The sequence below is a fragment of the Lactuca virosa genome, chromosome 7 (genome assembly GCF_052849685.1).
Source record: "Lactuca virosa cultivar CGN04683 chromosome 7, Lactuca_virosa_CGN04683_v6, whole genome shotgun sequence".
Taxonomy (NCBI): Eukaryota; Viridiplantae; Streptophyta; class Magnoliopsida; order Asterales; family Asteraceae; genus Lactuca; species Lactuca virosa.
In genome coordinates, this window is record NC_136432.1 from 37,666,342 (window position 1) to 37,686,784 (window position 20,443).

At 37.7% G+C, this 20,443-nt stretch overlaps 1 protein-coding gene and 1 non-coding gene across 2 annotated transcripts; one reads left to right on the forward strand and one right to left on the reverse strand.

Moving 5' to 3' along the window:
* Positions 1–10,530: 10,530 nt before the first annotated feature.
* On the forward strand, positions 10,531–13,483 carry LOC145126553 (uncharacterized). The gene is made up of 3 exons (XM_079061898.1): positions 10,531–10,631; positions 11,539–11,830; positions 11,951–13,483. Exons 1-3 carry the CDS (start codon positions 10,531–10,533, stop codon positions 13,481–13,483), a joined length of 1,926 nt encoding a protein of 641 aa, XP_078918024.1.
* LOC145128072 (small nucleolar RNA R71) lies at positions 12,203–12,309 on the reverse strand. Its single transcript, XR_013716674.1, has one exon. It is a non-coding gene; the product is annotated as a small nucleolar RNA R71 (small nucleolar RNA).
* Positions 13,484–20,443: the final 6,960 nt, after the last annotated feature.

Genomic DNA, 20,443 nt, shown 5'->3' on the forward strand with positions numbered 1-20,443 from the left:
AACAATGTTAGAAATTGAAACCTCCTCAGTAACTGATTTGGTAATTACAATTTCGAGTGGAGTTGTTGTTGTTGTTGATGAAATAATGGTAGTGGTTTGTGGTAAGGATAATGGTGGAGAATTTGAGCCCAATGGTGTTTCTGGGACAACTTCACTATCAGATGAGCCTTCATGGATAACCAACTTCCTTTTCTTTCTCTTTCCGGAAATATGTTTTGCCACATCCTCAGCTCGTCTTTTCTTCGAGGATGGAGGCATCGGGGCTGGTATTGCACGAATAATTACCCCTCTACTGTTTATTTGTGTCTTTCGAACAGTTGGTGAGAGATCATCAGACGAGGTTCAAAATGTATGAGACATATTCCTTAGGCGCTTAAAAAGCCCTGTTTTTGAAGGAATTAATTCCTTCGAAGACTCAGTAACCACCTTCTTCTTAGGCTTCTCAATTTTCTTCGAAACTTTCTCCTTTTCAACAATAATCTTCTTAGGAGACTTAGACTTGACTTTCTTGGGAGTTTCTTGAACAACAACCTCATCAGGAACCTTCTTGGAGTTCTTTGACTTCTTGGATGAACCCTAATTACTGCTTTCTAACAATACACCAGTTACAATAGAAGGATTTACATTCTTCAAATAAGCCACCAAGACTGAATTTGATGGATCAATCTTCTTAAGCATACCATCAGGAATTCTAGCAACATTTGGGAAAACCTCCGAATCATCTTCCACTGACTTCGGAAAGTGATACTTCATAAATTCTGCTTTATCTTCATCAACAGGAACTGGAATACCCTCCTTCTCATAAGCATACTGAAGTATTAAACTCCAGTATCTAGCACACGAAATCCCCTGTATCACATTAGTATTCTCCACACTCTTCAGAAACTCTTTCCACATTTGAGTTGAGAAATCAACAACGAGATCATAGTAAATCCCAGCAACCATGACATATACTTCCATTCTTCCTTTGTCTAATCCAATACTTCTACCAGTCAAACAGCGAAGAAAAATACCAAACAGAAAGTTCCAAATGCTTGGAAGGCTTGACTTCTTGAAATCACTAATCTTGGTGAGTGGGGGTTGATGACCCATCTAGTTGAACATGTGGACGACTTGAGCATTTGTGAGATTATAGTACGGTGGAGAATTGGGGATTTCAAGAATTTGACAAAACAGTTTCTTTGAAAGACGAACCTTCTTATCATTCACCAAGTTGAATGTAATCACATCTAAAGCTTTGCTGTAGGTAGCAGTTGAACCAACCATTGACAACCAGGACATCGGAACATAAAAGGCGGTGAACATAACAGTGGAAAGACTTGAATGTTGAAGAGCAACAATCAATATCTTGAGTTCTTCTGGATACAACAAAACATCAGCCTCAACTTGATAGTTGGTGCTTTGAATCTTCATGATTGGTTGTAGAGATGATGCATCGTCAGTGGTGTTGGTTGGATCAACGGCCATTGATTAGGGTTTTGAGAAAGTCTTGAAGAACAGAGAATGGTTAGGGCTTTGAGATCGTCTGAGAATTTGAACGCGTAATTATAAAAGGAGATAATAATTTCCTTTTATATGTAACCCCAATGGAATTCAAAATGGTTTCTTTAAGAGTAACCCATGTCTCTCCTTGATAGTCGCAACACTAGCCGTTATGAGCATCATGTCAGATAAAGTACCTTGAAAATCGGACCAAGTTGCCAAACTGTTCGTGAGTACCAAGTGGATAAGATTGAAAATCTTCGGCATGGAGGTTAGGCTCTTTCGTTTTTGGGTGTAGAAACGAAGTCATATGCCAGAATTGTGAAATCATCAGCCTGGGTTGGTAGTACTCAGAACCTCAAGGATTTTGTGAGTGCAGTGTGCCAATAGACTGATATAAGAAGCAAATTAACGAAAATTTGGGATCTGTGATGTCGAAAAATAAAATTTCGACACAAAAGTAGTTAAACCCCGGGCAAAGGTTGCTTCGTTAATTATCAAGATAGATAATCAACAGCTTGTGTATGTTCCCGTGAATTTCAATCGAATACTTGTAGAGAAGTATCGAAGGGCTTCTTTTATATGGCTTCGTAGGTAGCTTAAAAATTTCGTTACATATCAACCTAAACATAAGGTGAGTAATTGTAATAGAAATTACTTGTTTGACCAGTGTAGTCAGTGACAAGTATGCTTTGAAAGAAATATATGAAGTGACTTCGAATATCAAATGAAACTCACCCGGAAATCATATTCAAGAAAAAAAATGTTAGCTGGATCTTGTTGGGTAAAAAATATCGTGGGTTTCGACTATTTGATCAAGATCACGCAAAAGAATTGAATATGATTTGGAGTTTCGAAAGTTGGTACTGAAACAAATGTTTCGTTAAATCTGGAACATAGTTCCCCGTCAATTCCTTAAATGAGTTCGATAGTGTGAGTTTCACTTTCATCACGATCTCATGATGTTAGATCATTAACACAAAAGTTTGATATGTCTAAATCCTGATTGGTTTGACCAGAGATCTCTTGGACATATGTCATTATGTGTGAAAGTGTAAGAATGTTGAGATGAAAAATATTGGTTCACGAATCAAGTTGTACCTCTGCTATTTTTGGACCAAGCAGAAAACTCGTAACTCATTTGAGAAGAGTTAGGTAGCTCAGTAGACTAATATGAATACAAGCCTGATTGGGAAGAAATTTTCGTGATGAAACATTTCATTAAGGCTTTCGAAATCACACATTGAGTCAATGGAGGATTAGGTCAACATGTTGCAACATGCTTCTAGGGACATCCTAACTAGTACAAAGTTTCGAAAGAATACCTGATCCTAGAATTGCAAGCATGAACCTTGTAAAACATCCTTGGAATCAGCACAATTGAAGAAAAACAAAGTACAAAAATAACAAAAATCTTTTTGGATTTTATATTTTTGAAAAGAAAAAGAAAAAAAATATTTTTGGTATTTTTGATTTTTCGAAAACAAACTCAAGTTAACAAAAATATTTTTGGCTTTTCATATTTTTCGAAATTAAAAACAATACACGAAAATTTAAGTATGTACCAAACTAATGAAAATTTTCTTTCCCAGAAGTCGAAAACGAAGCGTATCGAAGCGCTGAATATGAACAGTAACATATGAATGGTTAATACGAGATGTCTTTGAATCGATCATCATTACCTCTTATTCGACACTTTTACTTATCACCACGTTGTCATTCTTTTGAAATTAGTCCTGGAACAGAACTTGCTTCAATCATTCCCAAACCTTGCAAAATTCTAACAAATGATTTTTCGTCCAATGGTTTTGTAAAAATATCAGCAAGCTGATCAGTTGTTTTTACAAAATGAACTTCAATGTTTCCATCTTCCACATGATCGTTTATAAAATGATATCGAAGGGCAATGTGCTTGGTTTTCGAATGTTGCACAGGGTTGTGGGAAATGCGTATGGCACTTTGTGAATCACAATACAACGAAATTTTCTTCATGTTGATTGCATAATCACGCAGTTGACTTTGAATCCATATGATTTGTGAAGTGCAAGCTGCAGCAGCAACATATTCAGCTTCTGCTGTGGAAATCGAAACACATGTTTGCTTTTTCGACTGCCAGCTAACTAACTTCCCATCCAAAAATTGACATCCGCCACTTGTGCTTTTTATATCGAGATTACAACCTCCTAAATCAGCATCTGAAAAAGCTTGTATGAAGAATCCAGTTTTCAAAGGATACCACAATCCTAACGAAATTGAGCCTTTGAGATAACGGAAAATATTATTGACTGCAGTGAGATGTGGTTCTTGAGGATTTGACTGATACCTAGCATAATTGCAAACAGAAAACATAATATCAGGTCGACTTGTAGTGAGATAAAGTAACGAACCTATCATGCTTCTGTATAGAGTTAAATCAACAGCAGGTTTATCTAACGAAGGTGTAAGCCTTGTTCCAGTCGCCATTGGTACTCGTAATTTCGTGTTATTCGTCAATCCAAACTTTTCAAGCAGATTCTTGGTATATTTTTCTTGATTGATAAAAATTCTTTCTCTGTTTTGACGAATATTTAAACCAAGAAAATTGTTGATTTTTCCCATCATACTCATCTCAAATTTGCTTTTCATCAGATTTTCGAATTCATTAGATAAAGCAGGGCCAGTAGAGCCAAAAATAATATCATCAACATAAATTTGAACAAGCATTTGATGATCCCCAACTTTCTTTCGAAAGAGAGTGGGATCAACTGATCCTTGTTTAAATTTCGATTGTTTTAAGAAAGAAGTTAAGGTTCCATACCATGCTCTTGGTGCTTGTTTTAACCCATAAACAACTTTATCTAAAATATAGCAATGATTAGGGTATTCTTCATTAACAAAACCTGGAGGTTGTTCCACATATATTTACTCTTGGAGTTCTGCATTCAAAAACGCACACTTCACATCCATTTGATAAACATCATAATCTTTATGAGTTGCATAGGCCAAAAATATTCGAACTGCCTCGAGTCTTGCGACAGGGGCGAAGGTTTCTTCATAGTCTATTCCTTCTTGTCGCGAATAACCTTTTACTACAAGTCTAGCTTTATTTCGAACAATATTACCATCTTTGTTTGTTTTATTTTTGAAAATCCATTTTAACCCAATTATCGAAACGTCTTTTGGCTTAGGAATTAATCTCCAAACCTTGTTTCTTTTGAATTCAGCCAATTCAGATTGCATTGCAACAACCCAATCTGAGTGTTCCATTGCAACCTTAACTATTTTTGGTTCAATTTTTGAAATGAAAACGTTAAACATGCAAAATTCCTGATGAACGTTAAGTACCTCATTCTTTGCACGAAGTCGAGCTCTCGTTAACACACCATCTTGTGGATTTCCAAGTACTTGTTCCTTTGGATGATTTCTTGTCCATTTTTCTAAAGGTGGATATGCTGGATCAAAATCCAATTGTGCATCTTCAAACATTTCGTAATTTTCAGATCCTGCGACAGAAACATTGTCATTTGAATCATAAAATTTTTCATTATTATCACTATTCGACATAATTGAATCATTTTGCTCCCCCTCAATAGGATGCCCCCCCTCAACATCATTATCCAATCTCCTATTCTCCCCCTCGAAAGGATGCTCCCCCTCAACCTGAGTTGTCGAATTCAAGTGCTCCCCCTCCACTAGATCATGTAGCATGCTTTCGTCAATCCTTGAGAATTCGATGTTGAATTCAAGTCTGAAGCATCTTGGGTCAATGACAAATTGTCAGAATGCTTTGAAGCTTCAGGTATGTTATTATCAGTTGCATTAACTTCAACATCATCACCCATATCTGCAGTACCAAAGATTAAATCATAATCAATATCTGTCGAATTTGAAATTTCAGACTCAACATTTGATTCATTAAGAATTGGTTTGTGATCAAAACATTTTTCAACTTGTTTAACATAATAATCATCAAAGGTTAGATTAAATGTTTATTCCACTTTGCGTGTTCGTTTATTCAATACTCGATATGCAACCGAATTATGAGAATAGCCCAAGAAAATTTCTTCGTCAGCTTTGGACTTAAATTTCGAAAGATTATCCTTAAGATTCATGATAAAACACCTGCAACCAAAAACATGAAAGAATTTGACATTAGGTTTTCAGTTATTGAGAATTTCATAAGGAGTAGTGTTAAAACGACGATGAATAAACGATCTGTTTTGAGTAAAACATGCAGTGGAAACAGCTTCAGCCCAAAGATATTGAGGAAGATTCGCGTATGTAAGCATTGTTCGTGCTGCTTCACAAAGGGAACGATTTATTCTCTCAACCACACCATTCTGCTGAGGTATATATGGTGAAGAGAAATTATGCGAAATCCCTTGATCAACTAAAAACAAATCAAGAAAGTTATTCTTAAATTCGGAACCATTGTCGCTTTTGATTTTTCGAACTTTCTTCTTTAAGTTGATCTCTATTTTCTTGGTAAAGTCGATCATTACTTGAGCAACCTCAAATTTTAACTTGAGAAAATAAACCCAAGTAAACCTTGAAAAATCATCAACAATAACTAAAATGTACCGTTTCTTGTTGAGTGTCTCAACAGTCGATGGTCTACATAAGTCAATGTGAAGCAATTCCAACGGTTCAACAATCTTTGAATCAATAACCATTGGATGACCTTTGCGATGTTGTTTTCCTTGTTCACAGGCTGCACATAAAGTATCATTATCAAATTTTAACACAGTCAAACCTCGGACAAGATCATCAACTACCAATTTGTTGATATTTCGAAAATTCAAGTGAGAAAGGCGTTGATGCCAAAGCCAGCTAACATCAGCTGAGGCTTTCGAGAGTAAACACACTGAGGGTTTTTCGATGATTGGTTTGATATCGAGAGTAAACATGTCGCCATGTCGTTTGGATTTGAGCAAAACTTTGTTAGTGTCTACATTTGAAATGATGCTTCCTGCTTCGTTAAACAACACTTGATTGCTAGTGCCCACAACAAGTTGAGAAACACTTATCAAGTTATGTTGAAGACCTTCGACATATGCGACTCTCTTAACAGTAAACTTCCCATTCGTGACTTTGCCATATCCTTTAACCTGACACTTGTGGTTGTTTCCAAATTTAACTACTCCTGCATTCTCCAAACTTCGATAATCATGCAAATTTTCCTTCTTTCCAGTCATGTGACGAGAGCAACCACTATCAATGTACCATTTATCATCATATTGCTCGTCACATAAAAACTGCAATTAATGAAAGAATTTAGGTACCCAAGGCTGTTTGGGTCCTTGGTTATTAGCTTTGAAAACCTAGTGAAATGAAGAACCTAAAACCCAATCACAAACTTTTGATTTGAAATTATCAATTAAGTCGACATCATTAGGTAAAGGAACATAAATATAAGTTTTCGAAGGTTTAGGTTTGTCAGTGACATTCGCCTTTCTGTTCTCAGTTTGTTTTGCAACAGGTCTATCTTTCGAAACTGGTTTCCATGTTTTCACAGGAATATTTGATTCTTTGGAAGAGCAACTTTCGGTTGAAGAATCATTCAAATATTTCTCATAAGCTTCGCGAATTTGTTGTTGGGAAAACTTGTGAGATTGAAACATCTTTCCTTGTCCTTCAAGCCAATGGTCGATATTCTTCACATTTGATGAACCCTTTGTGTATGAAAATTTTGAATTCTGTTTCCCAGAAGGATTTGGAAAATTTGGTTTTTGTGGAATGAAATCAACATTAGATTTAGGATGAAATTTTTCAAATTGTCGAGTTTTAACATTGTTTTCGACATTTGTGTTTCGTGAAAATCGATTTTGAAAAGTCTTTGATTGAGTTGGTGTAGGAGTTTGTTTTAAATGTTGATTTTGAGAAAATCTTGGTTGTGAATGAGGAGAAAATCGATTTGTGAAATTTTGATTTTTAAATTTCTGTGACGAATGATTGAAATTTTTCGAAAATGATGTTGTGGTTTGAGTTTTATGTTTCGAAAATTTAACTTGTGAACGTGATTCAGACAATGATGGATTCATTTGAGCGGGATTTTTTTGATTGTCTGAATTTAACGAAGACTATGTTGTACCTGATTTGAACTCTGTCTTTTCAGATGTTTTCTTTGTCAATCCGTTTTGTTTCTTTCGAGACTCAACGGTTTGCCATAAAATTTTCTTTCGTGCTTGTCTTTTTGAAATGTCATTATCTTTCGTAAATTTGTCAATTTGATCTTTAAATTCTTTTGAATTGATTTTGACAACTTGGTCAGTTTGCTCCTCACTTTGTTTTGGAATTTCGTATGAAATTTTTTTTTCCATCCATTTTCTTTGAGGTTTTTGTCTTTGAAAAACACAAAAATTCTTTGTTAGATTATTTTCGACAGTGCTTTGGTTTGAAAAGAATCCTCCGTTTGATGTGTTCTTGTTATCTTCTTCAACCATTTTGTTGAACTCCGGTTTAATGTTTTCGACATTTCCTTTTGTCACAAACACTTGATTTGGAAAAACAACATCATCTGAGCATTTGAAGTTCAGATACACCACTTGATTAGTTTCGAGATAATGAGTACCCTTTTCAGTCATCACTTTGTCAAATTTTTCAGTGTCACCATACACCTGATCAACAACAATTCGTGGAATTGTCGTTTCTTTCGAATCTATACTTGTTGATGGTGGTTTGTTCGAAACTTCATCATCATTTTCATCATCACTACTATCAGTTTGACTATCTCTGACACTCACATGATCGGAATCAAAAACTTTCAAAGTTGAGGGTTTGTCAGTGACAATCTTAACCAACGAATCATTACACTTTTCTTTTCCTTTAGACTTAGATGCAGCATTAATGATAGACAACTGAGAACAATCAACATCCTCAAAATCACTAATTTCGCTAATATTATTAGAATTATCTTCAATATCAACAAAATTAAATTGAGAATCAGATGTCGAATTCTCAGTTCTTTTCAAGATTTTAATTTGTTCAGTTTTGGTCATGGTATCATTTACAATATCAACCAATTCATTTGCATCAAGATATTCGTCAATTTTCACAATTCCATAAGCATATCTATCATCAGGAATTTTATCAAATTCTGCAATTGTTTTCTCACAATCATAAGAAATGTTATCAACCTTCTCTCTCTCGTAAGCTAAAAAAGGTAATAACTTCCTATGTTGTTCCTTGCTTATATCAGAAGAATGATGCAAAGCAGTTAATTTCGCATAAAGTCTTTTTGCAGAATTACAATAAATGTTCCTTTGTGCTAACAACATTTTGACTTCACTACTTAATGAGTCCCTATCACACATGATATTTGTAATTTGTAACTCTAAACTTTCTATTGTTATTTTCTTGAAATCTAACTGCTTCTGAACCTCTAGCAACTGAGAAGTTGATTTCCTAGCTTCGTTACTAGCATAGATAACCAAAGTATCGAAATAAGCAACAGTGTCATCAAAAGCAATTAGTTCAGAATCATATGCACTTAAAGGAATATTAAAAGATTGAAGAATAGAACGTACCTTTGTTGTCATGGGTGATTTATCTCCTCCTTTGGTTATAAAACAACGACCGGTCACCTCTTCCTCACTTTCTTCCTCAGACTTTGCATACATGGCACCATGCGTAGGATTACACATTTCCTCATCATCCGAACCGGACGACCAAATCTGGTAAGTTCCTTCATCATCATCCTCACCCTTCGCCACCAGAGAAAGTCCTTTTGCTTTTGCACGAACCTCTTCTAAACGCTCCACATAGTATGCTTCGTCCTTGACTTTATTCTTCTTTTCATCTTTCTTACGAAGCATACAGTCACTCGCCATATGATTAGCTCCGTGACAGTAGTGGCAATCAATTCCCGAATCTCCTTTAAGTTTCTTCTCAGCTTTGGATTCATCAGTCTTCGCTTCATTTTTCTCAAACTTTTTCTTTTCCTCACCAGTTGACTTTTTAACGAAACTTCCTTTGGCATCTCCTTGTTTCATCTTTGGATTAAACGGTTTCTTGAAAAACTTCTTTACTCGATTGTTCGAGTAAAATGCAATAACCTCATCATCTGAATTCATAAGAAGTCCTTCTTCATCTGAATTCTCATTTTCAGTCGACTCTTTCTCAATAGCTTTCAAAACAAGTGCCAAAAGGCCTCCCAAACTTAGTTTCGACTCTTCTGCCATCTCATTCACCTCTCCTTCGTGAGTTTTTAAAAGATTGTACAAGTCATTTAAAGATGAATTATCAAAACTTGATTGTGTTTTGACCATCAAAGTAACACTTCTCCATTCCTTACGAAGCCCCATGATGAATGTAAGGTTGAACTCCATTGTTGACCTTGTAATCCCAAAGCGATTACACTTGTAGATAAGCTCATTCAAACGATCATAGTAGCTTTCAATTGTTTCGTTATCTTTTTGCTTGAATTCCTTCAACTAAACCAAACATTGCTTGACTGAATTGATCTTAGTTTTCTCGCTTCCTTGAAATTTTCTTTGAGATTGTTCCAGACGTCTTTTGCAGTTGTACAGCTTCTGACATAGTTGTACACAACAGGAGGCAACGCACCATGCAATTCTCTCATACATCTTTTCTCAAGCTTCTTCAGTCTATCAGATTGATCATTAACACTTGAAATTCCAGATGAAGATCCAATTGCTTGAACATTAGGTGGAGGAGTACCATTTCCAGTAATACTTGACCAAAGCTCCTCATCCAGCCCGTTTAAGTAGTCTTGCATGCGGTCAACCTAATGATCATAGTATTCAGGAATGAGCATAGGAATCTTAGTTGATGATCCTAACAGATGAGAATATGAAGTCATTGAGTTCAGGTTGAAATTAGCCATGAACGTACGGATGAAGTTTTCAGAAAAACTTAAGAATTTTTGGAAACAAATAGCTGAAACGATCAGAGATTTCAAACAAAACACTCAATTCAACAAATCAGTTACAGAATCGAATCACAATTGTGGATCAAGTATAATTTTCACAACAAAAGGTGCGGAAACTTTTGAATCAAAAATTGATTCAAAAACCTTTTGATTCAGAATGAAAATCAGATCGCAGTGATATGATTCCTGCTCTGATACCAGTTGATGAAGTATTGAATCAAGTAATAGATGTAGAATCAGAGTTACGAGAATTAAGAACACTGAGAGTAAATAATATCTGGTTTCAGCTCTATTATGCTTCAAGTTTACAAAGAGATCATAGACAAGACATGCTCCCCAAAACTCTTATCTATCTCTAAGTAACTCTCCTATTTATAGGAGAACTATAAAGCATACAAAAAATACTAAGGCATTGCATTAGGCTTCGACATAAAGGTACCTTAGTAAATACATAACAAAACTAACAAAAACAACTATTACACAGACTTCGACATATTACAACATAATTTCGACCTTACACTAATCACTTTAATCGGTAGCCAATAACAATTAATCCATTACACTTGCCATAAAATCTACCATAGGAGTAAATGAATCAAACCTAAACAGAAGTCTTCTTATTATTGAATTTAGTTGGTTTTTTACTTGCTTTAGCTGTTAGTTACTTAATTTGCATGTTAGTTAATTTGTTAAGTTTCTAGTCTTGCAAAACTAGAGAAAACCTTTTACTTTTATTACTTGTTTTAGTTAATTCTAGTCATTAGCTTAATTACCGTTCCCTGTGTTCGATACCCTGCTTATTCAACTATACCACCAATTGACAGGTCCACTGCCTTTGTGTGTCTAAATTATATCTTAAAAGTAGGACTAAAACTAGTGCATTTATATACACATCAAGTTTTTGGCGCCGTTGTCGGGGAACAGCTCAAAAATTAATATTAATTGCTAGTGTTATCGATCCTGTGTGTGAGATCTATCTTGCACAAAGTTACTGCTTTATTAATTTAGTTATTACGTTTATGTATTAAGTTTTTCTGTTTTTAGGATTTTTTGTTAATTTTTTTTTCTGTCTTAACCTTGAACTCGCCGAGTGCAGTCGAAGCTACTCGACGAGTCCAAGGCGAATTTCTAGTTTCATTTTTTATTTCATTTTTGTTCTTTTACGCATGTTTCTTGTTTTCTTACAGGTATTATATGACCCGAGGATCAGGCACAGCCTTAATCCCGCCGCTCGAAAACCCGGAATCCGTCCTTAGGAAGGACAAAGACAAAACCGTAGAATCATCTTCAACACCAAAGAAGTCACCATTTAAGAGCCTCAAATCAGCTTTTAGCAAGAAAAAGGGTCAGAAAGTTGGAGAATCCAGCAACACGAAGGAAGACACCGAGTACGAAACCGAAAGGGAAGGAAGCGAATCTGACATAGAAGGAAGCGACATAGAAGGCGAATTAGCTAACACCATGGCTAACATCGATGAAGTTCCCATGGGTGAATGGAAGAAAAGGATGTGTGACGACACCGACCCATGACTCGTGCAACCCGCGATTCCCGCAACTACCACCTTTGAACTTAAGGGCCACATACTTGCTCAACTAAAGGAAATCCCATTCTTCGGGGAGGATCACGAAGACGCATACAAGCATCTAGACGAGGTCAATGACATAGCCGACTACTTCAATGTTCCTAATGTGACCCGTGATACTGTTTTGCTTCATATGTTACCGGTCACATTTAAGGGAGCCACGAAAGATTGGTTGAAATCACTCCCTCCAGGATCCATCACTACTTGGGCTAAAATGCGTGAGGAATTTATCGATCAATTTTGCCCCCCCCCCCCCTCAAAAATAGCAAAATTGAAGAAAGCCATAGCCAATTTTGAGCAACAAGCTGGAGAGTCACTTTATGAGGCATGGGAGAGATACAAAGGCCTACTAAGGAACTGCCCACACCATGATCTAAACAGTCAACAAGAAGTCTCCATTTTCTATGATGGAGTGAATGTAACAGCCAAACAGCTCCTTGATACGCAAGGACCACTCACAAAGAAGCCACCCCCGGTGATAAAAGAGCTAATTAAAGAATTCTCTAAACACTCTAGAGAATATCATAACCCAAGAAATGACTCAACTAGAGGGATGGTGAATGCTATTTCGGATGACATGGCGGCAATGATGGCAAAATTGGAAAGCATGGATAGAAGAATGACTAAGATGGACCAATCCATCCATGCCATTAGAGTGGGATGTGAAAACTGTAGAGGGCCCCACCTTACTAAAGACTGTGACTTAGATGAGAACGGGACCGGAAAGTACAAGTTTGTTACTCAAGCGGTGATAGATATGATGATGATTGGCACAAACCCAAGAAAGAATGGCTGCCTTATGATGAGTACAAGAAGGCAAAGGAGGAAAAGTATAAGCAAAAAGGAAGAGGTTTTTTATCAAAAAGAGGAATCGGTGCAAGAAAAGAAGTCATACTTTGAAGATATGCTTACGAGATTTGCAGCTGTATCCGAGAAAAGGCACAACGATACTGATGCTGCAATTAAGGAGCAACAAAACTTAATGAAGGAGCACCAAATCATGATGAAAGACCAAGCAACCTTGCTTAGGAACCAGCAAGTTTCCATTCTCAATATTGAAAAACAGCTGGGCCAACTAGCATTACAAATTAATGAGAGACGACCGGGTGGACTTCCTAGTAATACCGAAAACAATCCGAAAGGCGCACATATAAACATCGTGACAACTAGGAGTGGGAAGATAATAACTCCTCTGGCCCCTATTCAGAAAGAAGATCCTAAGTTGGTGCAAGAGGAAGAAGCAGAAACTGAAAAATCACAAATTCCCGATCCGACTCGCCAAGTCCCAGATATGGACTCGACGAGTCCCCCACCTGAACAGAAAAACAAACCTCATGTTAAGCCATATCAGCCTCCACTGCCATTTCCAGCTCGAGCCATACAAGAAAAGCATGATGTTGATTACCAAAAGTTCCTGGAACACATAAAGGCCCTTCAAATTAATATGCCATTCATCAAGGCGGTTGCACAAATGTCTAAATATGCCAAATTCCTAAAAGAGCTTCTAACTAATAGAAAGAAGATGGAAGAGGTGAAGAAAGTGGTCTAAAATGAAAATTGTTCAGCTGCCATGTTGAACAAATTACCTAAGAAGAAGGGTGATCCGGGAAGTTTGACATTACCTTGTCAATTTGAAATCTAGCAACTATACATGCATTGGCTGATTCAGGGGCAAGTGTTAATCTCATGCCATATTCATTCTTCAAGAAATTAAATCTTCCGGAGCCTAGGCCAATTCGAATGACAATTCACTTATAAAATAAAACGGTCACATTTTCAAGGGGAATATGCGAAGATCTATTGGTGAAAGTTGACAAGTTTGTGTTCCCCGCGGACTTCATAGTACTAGACATGGAAGCGAACCATCAAGTCCCGATCATACTTGGAAGACCTTTCCTCAACACCACGAGTGCTATAGTAGACTTGCGAGATTCTAAAATTACCCTTTGGGTGGGAGACGATTCAGTTACTTTTGGAGTTGATCAAGAAATGAAGCATGCAAGGTATAGTGATGACACGACATTCTCGGTCGATATTTTGGAAGAATTAATGGAGGAATGGAAAGAAGACAAGTCAAACAAGTCCACCATTACCTTTGAAGATGAATTTGATGCTGAAAGAGACCTGATGGAGATAGAGAGATTGCTTGAGGAAGCTGAATATAATGAATTAATTAGAAGTTCTGAAAGCCCGAGTCGCCAAGTAGCATCCACCGACTCGACGAGTCTATTCGAAAAAACCCGATCAGTTGCAAATCTAGCCTGGGACTCGACGAGTCCCCTCACTGGACTCGACGTGTTCAACATTCAGAACACGAAATCTGAACTAAAAATCCTACCTGATCATCTGGAATATGCATTTCTTGAAGATGGCCAACAAAAACCAGTAATTATAGCCTCTGATTTAGCTAAACAAGAAAAAGAAAGCCTTGTGGGAGTACTAAAGAAAAGACAAGGGGCTATAGCATGGAAGATAACCGATATCAAGGGGATAAGTCCAGCATATTGTTCTCATAAGATTAACCTAGAAGATGGAGCTAAACCTGTAGTTCAACGCCAAAGAAGACTTAACCCAAATATGCAAGAAGTGGTGAAAAAGGAGGTGGTTAAACTATTAGATGTTGGTATCATTTACTCAATCTCCGATAGCCCATGGGTAAGTCCGGTGCAGGTGGTACCGAAGAAAGGAGGAATGATAGTGGTTACCAATGACAATAACGAGTTAATTCCAACAAGAACAGTAACCGGGTGGCGCGTTTGCATCGGCTACAGAAAGCTTAATGATGCTACATGCAAGGATCACTTCCCATTGCCATTTATTGATCAAATGCTAGAAAGGCTTTCCGGTCATCTATACTATTGTTTTCTCGATAGTTTCTCGGGGTATTTTCAAATACCAATTGACCCACAAGACCAAGAGAAGACCACTTTTACATGCCCAAGTGGGACTTTTGCATACCGACACATGCCTTTTGGGTTATGTAATGCACCTGCTACATTCCAAAGGTGCATGATGGCTATCTTCCATGACATGATCGAGAAATTTATGGAGGTTTTCATGGATGACTTCTCGGTTTTCAGATCCTCTTTTGAAGATTGCTTATCCAACTTGGATCTAATGTTAGCAAGATGCGAGAAGACAAACCTAGTACTCAACTGGGAAAAGTGCCACTTCATGGTAAAGGAAGGGATTGTCTTAGGACACAAGGTTTCAAAGATGGGGATCGAGGTAGATAGAGCAAAATTTGACTCAATAGCTAAGTTACCACCTCCAACAAATGTAAAAGGGGTAAGGAGTTTTCTTGGCCATGCGGGATTTTATCGTCGCTTCATTAAAGACTTCTCAAAGATCACTAGGCCTTTGACTCAACTACTCTTAAAGGACGCTCCATTCAATTTCTCTAAAGAATGTCATGAAGCATTTCAATTATTAAAAGAAAGGTTGACTACTACTCCTATAATGATAGCCCCAAATTGGAATCTTCCTTTCGAGCTAATGTGTGATGCAAGTGACTACGCGATAGGAGCTGTTTTGGGACAAAGAATTGACAAACATTTTCAGCCTATATATTATGCAAGTAAAACTTTAAACCCGACTCAAGAAAACTATACTACTACCGAGAAAGAGTTGCTAGCGGTGGTATATGCTTTTGATAAATTCCGACCCTATTTAGTCTTGTCCAAAACAATTGTTTTCACTAACCATTCTGCCCTAAAGTATCTATTTGCTAAACAAGATGCAAAACCAAGATTGATACGTTGGGCCTTACTTCTACAAGAATTTGATATTGAAATACGAGATAAAAAGGGAATGTAGAACGTGGCTGCCGATCATTTATCAAGATTAGAGAACCCGCATTTGGAAGAATTAGAGGAAAACAAGATTGGAGATGATTTTCCCGAAGAATATCTTTTGGTGATAGCAGGAGAGGTACCATGGTTTGTAGATATAGCTAATTACTTAGCAACTGAATACATTCCAAAAGACTTAACCCGGCAACAAAAGAAGAAATTCTTTTCAGAAATAAAGTATTACTTTTGGGATGAGCCGTACCTTTTCCGAAGCTACGCGGACGGGATGACACGAAGATGTGTGTTCGGGAAAGAGAGTCGAGAAATCTTGGCACATTGCCATAGCGGGCCCAACGGAGGACACCATGGAGCATAATATACGGCTAAAAAGATTTTTGATATTGGTTTCTATTGGCCTTCAATTTTCAAATATGCGGCTCAATATGTCAAAGAATGCGATTCGTGCCAAAGAGCGGGGAACATATCATCCCGAAACGAGATGCTCCAACATAATATTCAAGTTTGTGAGATATTTGATATTTGGGGGATTGACTTTATGGGTCCTTTCCCAATATCAAAAGGGAATAAATATATCCTTGTGGCAGTCGACTACGTGTCTAAATGGACGGAAGCACAAGCATTACCTACTAATGATACTCGAGTGGTGGTGCGTTTTCTTAAAAAGTTATTTTCAAGGTTTGGAGTTCCTAAAGCTCTTATTAGTGACCGGGGCACTCACTTTGCAAATGATCAATTAGCTAAGGTGTTAAAAAGATATGGTGTACACCATAGGTTTTCAACATCCTATCATCCACAAACGAGTGGACAAACTGAAGTGAAAAATCGGGCATTAAAAAGAATTTTGGAGAGATCGATTGGAGGAAATAGAAAGGAGTGGTCGGATAAGCTTGATGATGCACTTTGGGCTTTTCGAACAGCTTTCAAAACACCAATTGGTACTACACCATATAGGTTAGTTTATGGAAAAAATTGTCACCTGCGGTTGAAATAGAGCATAAAGCATTTTGGGCGTTAAACATGTGTAATTTTGAGTTGGCCAAACTTCGTACCAACCGGTTGATGCAAATGAATGCCCTTAAAGAACTTAGAAATGAAGCCTATACAAATTCATTAATATACAAAGAGAAGACTAAGAAATGGCATGACATGAGACTAAAGGGTGATAAGGACTTTCATGAAGGACAAAAGGTGCTAATCTTCAATTCAAGGTTAAAGCTTTTCCCGGGCAAGCTAAAAACAAGGTGGGATGGGCCTTTTGTGGTCAAACAAGTTTTCCCACATGGAGCTATCGAGCTTATATCAAAAGATGGAACCCCTTTCAAGGTTAATGGGCATCGGGTGAAGAAATATGAAGAAGGAATCCCAAAAGATGAAGGACTTGAAGAAGGGCTAGATTTGGAAGAAACCACTAAAACGTAGCACGGGAAGGAGTCCAACTAACGACTCCTCAAAAAGAAGCGCTTCCGGGAGGCAACCCGATTTTAGAGTTTGCTTTCTTTTAACCTTTCTTTTTCATTTTATTTTTTTTTCGTTTTTTAGAATATGTCTTTTTCAATCTTCTTCTTTGTTTAAAATGATTGCTTGAGGGCAAGCAAAGATCAAGTGTGGGGTATGGTGGCATAAAATTAAAGAACTATTTTTTTTTCAAACAGTTTGAAAAACTCGTCGAGTCCATTTATCTACTCAGCGAGTCCATTTGAAAAATCGCGATATTTTGCAGATTCGCGTATCTACTCGGCGAGTAGGTACCCCTACTCGGCGAGTCCACGTACTAACTCGAAAAAATAACTAATTTTTACTATTCTGTAAATTAGGGTTTTAACCCTAATTGGTAAAACACATTCACAATTGCAGCCACCAGCTGCTCGACGAGCAAGTTCTCTCTCAAGCTTTCATCTCCAATTTCTTGTGATTTCTTTCAATCTCACCAAAAAGGTAACAATTTTCTGTTTAATCTTGTTAAAGTTTCAACCTTTGGTAGATTAATGACCATAATTTGTGCAAAATCGGATTTTGGAGTTTACTTCAATTCTAGGGTTTTCATTTTTGGTCAAATTAGGTTGTTATAGACGAAATTTTTTGTGAATTAATGCTTAATAGACATACCTAGACAAACCCCTGGACTAATTTATGGCTTTGGATGGATAATTTTGTCCGATTCAGAAGATCGACTCGCATAGTTCATGCGACTCGCCGAGTCGGTTCTTCTACTCGACGAGTCCATGATGCAGTTACCAGATTTCTTATATTTTAATGTTCTGTGGTATCTTGGTTTGTTCTGTTTTGTGTTGTTTTGCAGAGAAATGTCAAGGAGAGGCCAGAGTTCAAGAGGAAGCGGTCATGGGGACATCCCATGGTTAAAGTTCCCACAAATTACTTCAAAATCCTCATTAGCCCGTGCTAAGAACAAGTTGGACACACTTAGGAGAAAGGAAATCTATGTGCCTAATGAGATCGATTGACATTGGATTGGCCAGGCGGGATTGGAGGAGGAATTGACCCCGTACTTGGTCAAAACTTTTGTGCACAATGGGGTGACAATCACTTGTGATGGGTGGAGTCGGCTGCTTAGAATCCAAGAACCAGTTTATCAAGAATTATGCTGGGAATTTTTCTCTACCATCTCCTTCTGAGGTGGTAGTGATTACTACAATTCGGGTATCATTACTTTTGTCTTGGAGGGGAATTACGTCAGTACAATATAGCCGAGCTCGCATGGAGGATAGGGATCTATGACCAACACATAATCATGTCTGAAAATTTCGAGTCCTTCCTTGGACACTGCCACAAAGACCTGCCCGAGGAAGTGGTTGCTACTACCTGATGGAACACTATCGCCAACTGGGTTTATATTCCTTCTTGTACTCAAGAGGGAGGCATCCGTTCTCCCATTCACCATTTGATCCACCGTCTTGTCGCGAGCACCATCAATATGCGAAAGGACGATGATAAACTCCCGACCCTCAACATTTTCTACTTGTGGAGCATCATTACTCCCGACACGTTTTGCAATTTGCCTTATTGTTTGGCAAAATACTTGGCGGAAGGGGCAGTCAAAGAGAGGATCACCTCTAAAATTAATGGAGGAATGTTCGTGACCAAATTGGCTAGGACATATGGGATCTTGGAGCAAGGGGCGGCGAATGTGTTGACAATGATTCCTACACCACCTTTTAGCATCATACTATATAGGAGGGCAAGAATCATAGAATACTATGGTGGGGGACACATTGGTATTCCAAATGAGGATGAGGTTTTGGTACCCGCGGAGCCGGAACGGAGGGTGAGACCACGAAGGGAACATGTGCGAGAAGAACCACCGGTAATCCCGGTGGATGATGAGCTGCCTATGGACTGGTACAATATGGAGTTGAGGAGGTACCATGATGATCTTGGTCGGAGCATGAACTACCACCATGGGTCATTTGTAACATACATGTTTTGAAATCATGTATTGTAAATTATAAAAGTGAATAATATTATGAAATATTATGTAAAATTGAGTGTTGAGTTCTAACGGATAGTTGTTACTAAGAAATGAAGTAAAACTATGGTTAGGATCACTCAGAAAGTATTGGAAGTCTTATGAGATTCCAATCAAAAGGCAAATAGTGAAATTTAACGAAAATATAAAATTTGAAATAAGTAAAATTTTATTATTGAAAGTTGTAGATAATCTCATTAGAAACATGCAGGCGAAAACCTCATCGAAATCCGAGTTATAACGAAGAAGTTATGACCAATCAAAGATCCGCAACAAAACCGGCAAACACTATTCAACGTAAAAAGTGAGTTTTCGATAAACTACTTTTTAGCCTTAGTGATCTAAATGAAAGTCGTAGTATTCGTTAAACCGAGAAGTTCGATAAAAAGAACGCCAAAATCTGACTTCGTATGACGAAGTTATGATTTTTCTAAGTTTCGGAATAGCAGTAGACAGCTAAAAACTCGAAATAAAGACCGAGCGATATTGAGCCGAAATAAACTAAACGAGAATTGAAGGTCTCATCAATAGTAGTACAACGGTAAAAAGACAGACGAAAACGGACGTCGGATGAAGAAGTTATGAATTTTTAACGGATTTTCCTGTCCCGGTCTGTTAAAAATAATAATATTAAAAATAAAGTCAAAATTAGCCGACGGAGTCTAAATGAAAGTTGTAAAATATATTCCCGCCTACGCGTGCATATAAAGAACGTAAAAAACGGAGCTCGTATGCGAAAGTTATGGATTTTAGAAGTTTGGGGCACAAAAATCGAGAATAATTGCGAAATCCGAGAAAAATCGCATGGATAGGATTCGGCCACGTCACCTCGCGTATGAACTCGCCCTGTGTTCCGATCTGCTGACGAGTCCGAAGTGGTCCAATAAGAATCCGACGCGTGTGCCTTGGTGGCGAGCCCTCTCATCCGACGCGTGTCGCGATGACTCTCGCATCTGAGCCAGCTGCTTCGCTCCGCGGTCACCACCTGGCCTTCGCTGCTGTTGCCACCTGCCTTCGCTGACTCACCCTTCTCGGCCGACCCTCGCAATCTCGCCCTATAAATAAGAAGGTTGCGAGCCTTCTCGGGTAATTTTGAGAGATTGCCATTTTTCACCCATTTTTCAATATTTTTATTATTTTGACGTCCCCCGAAGCTCCGGTATCAATTTTAGCAACCGAAACACGTCCCAAAGTGCCCGGAGACCCGAAAAAT

What these genes read in the sequence shown, in the direction of transcription:
- LOC145126553 (XM_079061898.1), top strand. Translation starts at nt 10,531, where the DNA reads ATGATTCCTGCTCTGATACCAGTTGATGAAGTATTGAATCAAGTAATA. An exon ending in CTGAGAGTAAATAATATCTG is followed by an intron (nt 10,632 to 11,538) that starts GTTTCAGCTCTA and finishes GTTTTCTTACAG; the next exon opens with GTATTATATGACCCGAGGAT. An exon ending in CCATGGCTAACATCGATGAA is followed by an intron (nt 11,831 to 11,950) that starts GTTCCCATGGGT and finishes GCTCAACTAAAG; the next exon opens with GAAATCCCATTCTTCGGGGA.